This window comes from Miscanthus floridulus, chromosome 16, assembly GCF_019320115.1.
Source record: "Miscanthus floridulus cultivar M001 chromosome 16, ASM1932011v1, whole genome shotgun sequence".
NCBI classification, from domain to species: Eukaryota; Viridiplantae; Streptophyta; class Magnoliopsida; order Poales; family Poaceae; genus Miscanthus; species Miscanthus floridulus.
In genome coordinates this window covers 7,768,360-7,779,028 of record NC_089595.1, presented here as the reverse complement: position 1 = coordinate 7,779,028, position 10,669 = coordinate 7,768,360, and the positions used below count along the sequence as shown (strand labels likewise).

Below are 10,669 nucleotides of genomic sequence, written 5' to 3'. Positions count from 1 at the left end.
ACATAGAAGTAGAACAAGCATCTATATGTGAAGAACATGGCATAGCTAATAAATCATCACAAGAGGTGGATGCATTCTTCTTGCCTACATCACAAGGGTTAGTAACAGCAAGTGATTGATTAATTGACCCATGTGATGAGCTCTTACTAGTTTTAGATTGTTCATTGAAAGCTCTTTAGTGAGAAAAGCATGGTCTTGTACCAAGTTATCATGAGCAACACTAAGTTCCTCATGAGCCAATTTTAGCTCCTCATGTGAACAACTAATGACATAAGATAGATGCTTTTTTTGTTCACATGTGTTCTTTAGAAATGAGTTTTCATTTTCCAATTTACTTGTTTTAGCCATCTCATTTTCTAAAGCTATATTCATGCTAGCAAGTCTACTAACAAGCTCATCATATAAATCATGACCAATTACATTGCAACTTGATACCTTAGTGTCATCTTGTAACATGAGGCAATGTAGAGGTGTTGGAGAGCTTGTTGTAGCTATATCATCCGGGCATGAACAATCATCATCACCATCAAGTGTGCATGGGGTAGCATCATCATTTGCATCACTTGAGGCATCATCATCAACCTTGTCAAGTGAACTTGTGGTAGATCTTTCATCAACATCACTTGATCATGAGGTGGAACAATCTTCCACAATTACCAAATTGTGGTCATGCTTAACACACTCATGCGCCTCCTCCTTGGGTGCCTCATCATCATCAGTATTGGAGACCCTCCCATATATCAAGTTGAGGTACAACCAAATATCATGGGCGATCTTAATGTACATGATCTCCCCAAATATGTTATCTTTCATAGATTGGTAGAAAATATTAGTAGCCTGGCAATCGAGATGTAGGAATTTCTTTTACGCTTGAGTAGCATTCTTTTCATCCAATGCTTGAGAAAAGCCCACATCTACGATCCACCACATTTGAGGTGAAATAAACTTAAAATTGCATGTCATCCAATTTTTCCACCGTGCAAAGTGTGTGCCATCAAAAGTGTATGGACACTCAACATCTACCCATAAGCCGCCATCCTCTCGGGTCGGTGAAGACCACAAATGAGAGACCTAGCTTTGATACCTCGTGTAGGATCAAGATGGTGGACTAAAGGGGGGTAAATAGTCCTTTCTAAAAATAAACGCATAGGCTAACTGAAATAAATGTGGAATTAAAACTATCGGTATAGCCAAGACTACACCCCTCTATCTAAGTTCTCAAGCACCTTATAAAGATCCTATTAGGCAATAAAGATGCCAGGCTAGCTAGAGCTCACCTAACCAATTCTAGGAGCAAGGTCATACAAACCTATGCCGCTAGTACTTCAAGCACGGGGGAGCTCCTACACAACTAGTATGCAAAAGCACAAAGCCTAAGCTCACTAGCAATGCTCAATAACAAGGCTACACAAGTCAAATTAGAGAGTGCAAATTACTTAGCTACACAAACTAAGCAATGTGACTAACAAGGCTACACAAGCCAATTAGTCACCCAAGGGATCTACTTCTATGCTACACAAGCAAGAAGGTAACTAACAAGCAACACAAGCTAACTAATCACAAGAGCAACTACACAAGCACAACGTATATGAAGGTAAACACAAGCTTGTGTAAAAGGAAATGCAAACCAATGGGAAGACAAGGATGACACAATGATTTTATCTCAAGGTTCACGTACTTGCCAACACGCTAGTCCCCATTGTATCGACCGCTCACTTGCTGGTTCGGTAGCTAATTGGCATCACCCGCCAAGCCCGCACATCGGGCACTGCAAGAACCTACCCCAAAAGTGAGGGTAGCTCAATGGCACGCTCTACTAGAGTTGCTCTTCGTGATCCCCGTGGGTGAGCACAATCCCCCTCACAAATCATCCTCTGGAGCACCGCATAATCTTCTCGCATGCTTCAATAGAGTCACAAGCCACCAAGCCGTCCAGGAGGTGGCAACCTCTAAGAGTAACAAGCACCATCGGCTTGCAAATCGATCACCTAGTGCTACTCGATGCAACCTCACAATGCAATGCACTAGAATCACTCACTCACTCGATCAGATGATCACTATTAAGAACAAGTGAGTTAGAGGGCTCCCAAGCACTCTCCAAGCATGGACACTCAGTCCCAAGGGTGCTCAACCGACCAATGCCTGAGCTCCACCTCTATTTATAGCTCCCAAACCAAATAGAGCCATTGGAGCAAAGATCCCTTTTATGCGAGTGCACCGGACGCGGTAGTGGTGGCACCGCCCTAAGGGTGGCGGTGCCCCCCAATGTTCATCCAACGGCCGTTGGGGCACCTAATAGGGTGGCGGTGGCACCGCCCTAGGGGTGGCGGTGACCACCCAGCCAGCCCCCCGAAAACCCCTCTCTCTAGAAATTTAGGGTGATGCACCGCCGTCACCATGGCGGTGACCATGGCGGTGACCCCCTCACTCAACCATGCTTTCTACCAAAAGTGGCGGTGCCCTGGCGGTGGCACCGGATAGGTGAGGGTTGTGCACCGCCCTTGGCACGGTAGTGCCACCCCTTCCCTGTGGTCCTCTCGGCTGAAGCCAGGTGGGCACTGCCCTAGCAGTGGTGGTGCCACCGAACAAGGCATGACTGTGCTAGCTCCAACCCCTGCTCTCGGCCTTGACCAGCCGGTCACCGCCACAGGGGTGGCAGTGCACCGGACAAGGGGTGGTGGTGCCCTTAGGGCAGCACCTCGAGCCCAGTTTTGTCTCCATTTCTTCACCTTTTCCAACACCTTTGCAAATGTGCTAACACCACCAAGTGATCACCACCTTGTGCACGTGTGTTAGCTTTTTACAAACATTTCCCAAAGGATTAGTTACTCAGTTCACCACGTCACTCGATCCTAGCAATGATGCAAAGTTAGATCACTCGAGTGGCACTAGATGACCAATATGCAAATAAGTTTGCCCCTCTTGATAGTACGGCCATCTATCCTAAACTCGGTCATAAACTTCTCTACACACCAATGACCGGTGAAATGAAATACCCTACAAATATACCTTTACCTTGCGCATTCCATTCCATCTTCTCCAATGTTGATGCAACACATGTACCAACCAATCACAAATGATATGATCCACTTCATATCATCACGTGACCGTATTGGTTCATCGATCTTGACTTCACTTGCTCTTCACCGTTGTTTCGGTCCATCGGTGCCAAGTCATCACCCAACTTGCCCTTCACACTTGCAACCGGTCCGTCGAGCCAAGTCTTGTCTTGATCTTCTCCACCTTAGATCACATGACTCTATGCCATGTCTCGTATGCAATAATGAGCTCATTCGTCCTATGTGTGAGCCTTGCAACATATTCAAGTCATTTCACTTCCATGGCATAGGTTGCTCACACATGATATACTTGTGGACTAATCACCTGTGTATCTCAATCAAACACATATTAGTCCACCTAAGATTGTCATTCAATTACCAAAACCAAACAAGGACCTTTCAGAGAGGAGACGAGGAAGGGCAATTTAGTCCATAAGAAAATATGGAGCTGTCGGTATGTATGCATGTGAGCTTAAAGACACAAACATATTTTAAGTGTATGAGAGAAATTATAATGACATCAGCACTATTAAATGAGAAGTACTCCCACCATCCCAAAAAGAAGGACGTTATCGGATGCGTGCAAGTCAATTTTTTTTAACTTTAACTAAGTTTGTAGAAAATATGTGTAATATTTATATTTTTAAATAAGTTTATTATGAAAGTATATTCAACGATCTATCTTATATATTATAAATAATAATATATTTTTATATATAATTGGTCAAAATTAAAAAAATATTGTATTTTGAGACAGAGAGAGCAGTAGTGTAATATCTTATAAACCTTGTCGAATCTAGAATTTATAATGACATGATCCGATTAACCCTTAATTATTGAGGCTTTTACATGTGTGCCATTAAAAAAGTTTGTAATTACACATAAGTCATTAAAAAAGTTGACCACAGACAGGTGCCACTACTCTAAACTTCTTTGTCTTACACGCATTCCGTTCATGTTCTGTTTGTTTTTCGCCGTTTGGTAACCTTACAGGTGGGACCGGTCAGTGAAATTGTCCACAATGCCCTTGAGCGGTGGCCGTCCATCCTCTGCCTGCCTGCCCCGCTTATTAGAGTTTGGAACTACAACATCGATACTAGTATAGAGCCCTTCGTGCCTTTCGGGGTGCGGTACCGTGGTCTGCAGCAGACGGCGGAGGTGGCGTCGGAGCAGGAGGTGGAGGACTTCTCCCTCGAGTGGTGGCGCCTGATGTCCGCCTCCCCAGCCTTCCGCGACCGTTCCGCGACCGCTGGCTTCGCGAGTATGGCGCACTCGACCTACTCGACGCCGAGGAGGACCTAGACGACGACGCGGAGGTCGACGACTTCCTCCCCGATGACTCTTCTCCCCTCCAGCCCTGCGCCAAGGTAAGCCGCCGTGCCGCCTCGCACCTCGCCCTCCTCGCGGCGTCCATGGCCGCCCGCTGCTCGTCCTCGCGCTCCTGCTCGCCTTCCTGCTCCTGCTCCTCCTCCTCCTCTGCGGCACCTCGCCCTCCTCGCGGTGTCCGCGGTCGCCGCACTCGCTGCTGCCGCGGGGGCCGCGCGCCTGCTTCGGGGACGCATGCGCCTGCGTCGCTCGCCGGGCTTCGGCTTCATCCAGTGGTTCATCGGGGACGACGACGACAAGCCGTTGGAGCACAGGCCGCAGCCGTCGGGGAGCGCTGGCGCACGGGGTGAGACCGCGGGGCCGCCGGGTTCGCCGCACGACCGCCTAGGAGGTCGTCGTGTCGAGTCGTGGGTCTGGTCGCGGGGGAGCAGGCGCTGGCGCTCGGTCGGGGGCGGCTGCCGGCGCGGGGCCTAGAGCGTGCGCGGTCGTCGGGGCGATCGCCGGGGGCGTGGGGCCAAGGCGCCGCTGTCAAGGGAGCAGGGTGGTGCTGGGGGCGGTAGCGTGGGGCTAGGCCGTCGAGGTCGCAGGGCGGGGCTGGTGCTGGGAGGCGCTGGGGGTGAAGGGCGGGGCCGAGGCCTGGAGGTGCCGGGGGCGCAGGGCCGGGCCACCGGGCGCGATGCTGACGACGGAGGAGGCCGCGTTGCGGTCCATAGGAGCGACTGGGTCGTGGGAAGAAGATAAGGAGGAACAATCAGAAGATAAGGAGAAACAATCAACACGGTTTCCACTGTTAAAGGGCATGGATAATTTCACTGGCCGGTCCCACCTATAAAGGCTACCAAACGGCGAAAAACAAACAGAACATGGACGGAATGACTGGTAAGACAAAAAAAAGTTTAGAGCAGTAACACATGTTTGCGGTCTAACTTTTTTAATAACTTATGTATAATTACCAATTTTTTTATGGCACAAATGTAAAAGCCTCTTAATTATTCCGGAGTTTCCTCATTCCCCACACAATTCACGACTTGACCTGTCGATTCCGATCACGGGCCAGGTGCGCCGTCGCCGCATGGCTCCGGCGGCCGGCGCCCCCATCGTCGCGCTGGGCGAGGACCTCCTCCGCGAGGTCTTCATCCACCTTCCGGCCTCCGCCGACCTCCTCAGCGCAGCCGCCGCCTGTAAGCCCTTCCTCCGCGCTGCCCGCAGCGCGCCCTTCCTTCGCCGCTTCCGCCGCCGCCACCCCTCCCGCCCGCGCCTCCTCGGCTGCCTCCTCCTCTTCCCCAACCGCCGCATCGGCAAATCCCACTTCGTACCCATCTCTGCTTCCCCCTCCTCGTCGTCATCGTCGTCTGCGGCCGCGGCCGCCAACGGTGGCGACTTCGCCCTCTCCTTCCTTCCCGGCGGCGGTTGGCTGGGCCAGGGCGCAGCCACGTGGAAGCACCTGGACTGCCGCAACGGCCGCCTTCTCCTCGAGAACCTGAGGTCCCATGAACTCGCCGTCGCGGATCCGATCTCCCGCCGCTACGTCTCCCTCCCCGCGCCTCCCGCCGGGCGCGCCGTCGGGTACGGCCTCTTCACCGACGACGGCGATTCGTCGGAGTTCCGGGTGGTTTGCGTCTCGCGGGACGCCGCCTCGCCCGAGCTGCGCGCGCTGGTCCTGGCCTCCGGCGAGCTCTCCTGGGCCGACGTCGCCGGCATCGCGTGCCAGCCCGATCTAGCCGCCGGCTCCCGGGTCATGCAGGCGAACCGGTCTCTGTACTGGAGGCTCAAGGGCGGGGAGCGCATGGTCGCCTTCAGCACGGCGTCCATGGAGCTCTCGGTTTTGGACCTCCCGCCTGCCCTGCGGGACCTCCGCTTCGACGCCTTCGACAGAGGGGAAGAGGACGATGCCAATGTCCTGCACCTGCTCACTATGACCGGCTACCGCCTCGAGGTGTGGGCTGGCACGGCGGACGGTGACGGTGGGATGGCATGGAGGCAGGTGGAGAAATCGTTGAGGTTCCACAAGGCACTGACGGTGATGATCGATCCTTCACTGGAGTCATACGAGAGGATCAATCCTTCAGTGCAGTCATACCGAGATGATGTAGATGTCATTGGGGTGGCCTCTGGCCTTGTGTTCTTCCGGAAGTGGACAAATATATTCTCCATTGATCTTGAAACTATGAAGCTCAAGATGTTGCCCAAAGCGGATTGCCTGGGGGCGCTGATCTACCCTTACACAATTGCGTGGCCACCCTCTTTCTTGAATCCTGCTGGACAAGGCGCTTGATGTAGTGGGTAACTAGTCAGTGGTGGGTACCTCATGCAACTCTGAGTAATTATACCTGCTTAAGCACAACTATCTCAAGTCTCAACCAAGCTTTCATTCATATTTTCTACTACTTATTTAAGTTACTTATGATAAAGATGATCGGAAATTTAACTTCTGTAGTGGAAAGATTATGCTAGTGTCTTTACTGTTCAGAACTTTAACTGTTACTAGTTTCTTAGGTTTGGCATACTGGTGTAACTGAGTCCTTTTTGACTTTGATGTAGGAATATGAAGGGAAGCTGCAGCATAAGATGTTTCTGCAGAGGCAATGGTGGAGAAGGAAGAATATCAGTTATTCTGATGAAGTCTTGGGGATGATCAGTTGCTATAGTTTGTGATTGTTACTAGTTTCTCCTGTGGCCTTGGCCCTTGAGTCCTATATTCACTTTCTAGATTGGTACAATGCTAAAATCTTATCCGTACTGTCAACGGTGAGACTTGATAGTACCATATTGTGTTTGGTTGGTGTGTTCTAGTTATGCTCCTCAGAAACTGCTTAGTCGTTGTATAGCTCAAATATTTTATGCCAATTTCTGGACCACTCCATCTGATTTGTCACTTTCCGTTCCTTCCGCAATTGTCATGTGCATTCACAGCAAGGTCTGAGAATGTGTGTCGTCTTACTGCATTATTACATATAATAGAGAGGGGAGATTTCCCAAATGAATCAATAGTAGGGCGGAATGGCAGCGGAGACGGCACAGGGGGTGGTGCAGTAGCTGGGCAGCTGGTAGAGTCCACACATGGCCGGCATGTTCTGCGCAACCTGCGCCACCACCATGGTCATGGGGGTGAGGGCCTGGCCCGCCGGCAGCAGCTGCTGCCATTGCTGCATCAGAGCTGGCTGGTACAGGCTGCTGGCGGCGGCGGTGCCCTGGAGCTGCATCATCATCTGCAACTGCTGCACGACGGACTGCACCACGCCGCACATGCGTAGAAGGGCGCCGCCACCGGGCTGCACTGCGGCTGCCTCAGGTACTAGGCGCAGGGGTACAGCCCGCCGGCGCCCATCATCGTCATCGTCATCAGGGCGCTAGCGCCGGCGCCGATGCCGGCACCGTACAAGCTCTGCAGCCCCGTCCAGGGCATCTGCAGAGCGGAAGCGCTGGCAGCAGACAGAGCCAGGCACACGGCGAGAACGATGGCCATCTTCATGCTATAGCTGATCTGTTGGACGATCCTCTCTACTCCTTTGCTTGCTTTGTTGCAGTAGTAGTAGTGTCTCTGATCTGGATGTGGGATCTGATGATGATAGAGTAGTGCATATGTGGGAGCTATTTAGGTCTAGTTTAGTTGCAAAAAATTTTGCAAAATTTTTCAAGATTCCTCGTCACATCGAATCTTTGGACACATGCATGAAGCATTAAATATAAATAAAAAATAAAACTAATTACACAGTTTAGACGAAATCCACGAGACGAATCTTTTAAGCCTAATTAGACTATGATTGGACACTAATTACCAAATAACAACGAAAACTGCTACAGTACCATTTTGCCAAAATTTTCGGATCTAAACAGGCCCTTATAGATGATCCATGGCTTGCGTTCTGCAGCATCTGCAACTGATGATTTTGGAATGTTGCATTGCATGACGTGGAAATACAAGTGCCTTTTTACATGGATTTGGATGTATAGATACATCATTGAGCTTCCTTTCAGCACATATGAATCAACTTTACATGTCAAGGATTGTGACTGAATTCATACGCTTGTACCATAGCCCAATTTATCTCAACAAAAAAAACAAACAAACATACAGGTCATTACACAGCTGCTATTTGGCGTACCAGATCGGGACGGAGCTCCAAATCACCATTCCGCCAGCAACTGATATGGCAGCAGCAGCACCGCCGCTGCAGCCATCCACGATTGCTGGTACTGCTGCACAACCTGCTCCTGCTGCACCAGTAGCGCCACTGCCACCTGCTGGCCTGATCCCGACGTCGGCTGCCCTGGTGGCCGGCGTGGCTGCTGGTTCCGTGATATCCGTCACCTGTACCAGCGTCTTGGTCGGGTTCCTGTGGCGGCGGCGCAGCAAGGCAGGAGAGCACGACCACGACGACGTGTTCGACGACGACGACGAGCGTCTGGACGACGAGTCATTTGTGAATGGCACGGGGCCGAGGCGATTCCAGACTTCCGGTACAGCGAACTGGCCGCCGCGACGAGCTTCTTCTCCGACAAGGAGAAGCTCGGCCAGGGGGGCTTCGGTTCCGTGTACCGAGGGTACCTCAAGGAAGTGGACCTCCACGTCGCCATAAAAAGAGTGTCCAAGAGCTCCAAGCAAGGGAGGAGAGAGTACGTCTCCGAGGTGAAGATCATAAACCGGCTCAGGCACCGCAACCTCGTGCAGGTGCAGCTCGTCGGCTGGTGCCATGGCGGCGGCGAGCTCTTGCTCGTGTACGAGCTCACATGCCAAACGGAAGCCTCCAGAGAAATGGGTTGTAGTCCCGGTTGGGAACCGGCTTTAGTCCCGGTTTCCCAACCGGGACTACGAATCCGGGACTAAAGGTCCTGGCCTTTACTTCCGGGTCACATAACCGGGACTAAAGGTTGAAGGATCTTTAGTCCGGGTTGGTAACACCAACCGAGACTAAAGGTCGTCTGCTGCAAAAGCGTGCCAGGACAGGGGCCTTTAGTCCTTGTTGGTAGCTTCAACTGGGACTAATTCTTCCTTTACCCCCGGACGCAAAAAATACTGAAACTAAAGCCCAAAATCAAAACGGATGAAATGTCATTTCTCTACTGGTGCTCGACTCCCATATCCACAGCCACGACAACGTGTTATCGTGGCAACTCAGGTACACCTTGCAGAGCTAGCATCCTTCTCATCTTTAGATCTCATGCATCCTACGTGCTTCAATCTATTCAACAAATTCTTAGGGCCTGCATCTCTCATCACTCATGTAGGCATGACATCGTGCTCGGAATCGGTTCTGCACGTACTGGTGTACCTGCACCAGGAGTGGGAGCAGTGCGTTCTGCACCGTGACATCAAGCCCGGCAACGTCACGCTCGAGGCTCGACGCCTCCTTCAACGCCAAGCTCGGCGACTTCGGACTCGCCAGGCAGGTCGACCACGATGGGGTACATGGACCCGGAATACTATTTCAGCAGCAGCGCCAGCGCCGCGTCTGACGTCTACAACTTCGGCGTCGTCATGCTCGAGGTCGCCACCGGCCGCCGCCCGATCGTGGTGCTGCAGGACACCGAGGAGTATGCCACCGTGCACCTGGTGCAGTGGGCCTGGGAGCTCTACGGGCAAGGGAGGATCCGCGACGCCGCCGACGCATGGCTGGACGGCGGCGGCGGCGAGGAGGCGGAGTGCGTGATGGTCACCGCACTCTGGTGCGCGCACCCTGACCGCACCTCAATGTGCTGCGGCTGGAGGCGCCCGTGCCGAGCGTCCCCGCGACCCCGTCAACATGCCAGTGGGCCACGTTCATGCCGCCGGTCGTTGGGTTCCAGGCAGAATCAGGGGCCACGACGGGCAGCAGCGACGGTACTGGCAGCGCAGGCACCACGCATTCAAGCATCGCAACCAGGAAAGGCAGGTTCCACGGCGGTATAGGCCATGTTTCGAACCGTTTTCGTGAGAATCGATTTTAATCTTAACAAGAATATACGTTCTAAAGAATTTAAGTGTTTGGCAATCTGATTATTGTCCACGACCTAAGTATAAAATAACATATATATTTTTTCGAAGGGAAGAAGAAATTATATTAAAACTTAGCACACTTCCCTAAATTACAATCCCTCTCAATGAAATACATGCTATGCATGTTCTAGAAAAACATCCCCAAATTACATATAAATTTTTTGAAATAAATAAGGTACAATATTATGCGGTCGATACTCTAGATGAACCGAGCCTTGTCAAACACCGAAGCCAAAGGGTAGTCCATATGCCGAACACAACGATCAACTCCAAAGCATTAGACAAGCCGCAAGATCCAACATTCTGG

At 51.5% G+C, this 10,669-nt stretch overlaps 1 protein-coding gene and 2 pseudogenes across 1 annotated transcript; 2 read left to right on the top strand and 1 right to left on the bottom strand.

Annotated features, from left to right (window-relative positions):
- Positions 1-5,389: 5,389 nt before the first annotated feature.
- LOC136512841 (uncharacterized) lies at positions 5,390-7,246 on the top strand. The gene is made up of 2 exons (XM_066506850.1): positions 5,390-6,682; positions 6,927-7,246. The coding sequence occupies exon 1, from the start codon at positions 5,458-5,460 to the stop codon at positions 6,658-6,660; it is 1,203 nt and encodes a 400-aa protein (XP_066362947.1). The 5' UTR covers positions 5,390-5,457; the 3' UTR covers positions 6,661-6,682; positions 6,927-7,246.
- Positions 7,247-7,369: 123 nt separating this feature from the next.
- On the bottom strand, positions 7,370-7,857 carry LOC136510140 (zein-beta-like; annotated as a pseudogene).
- Positions 7,858-8,536: 679 nt separating this feature from the next.
- Positions 8,537-10,313, top strand: LOC136510216 (L-type lectin-domain containing receptor kinase IX.1-like; annotated as a pseudogene).
- Positions 10,314-10,669: the final 356 nt, after the last annotated feature.

Coding starts and splice junctions, on each gene's coding strand:
- LOC136512841 (XM_066506850.1), top strand. CDS start 5,458: ATGGCTCCGGCGGCCGGCGCCCCCATCGTCGCGCTGGGCGAGGACCTC.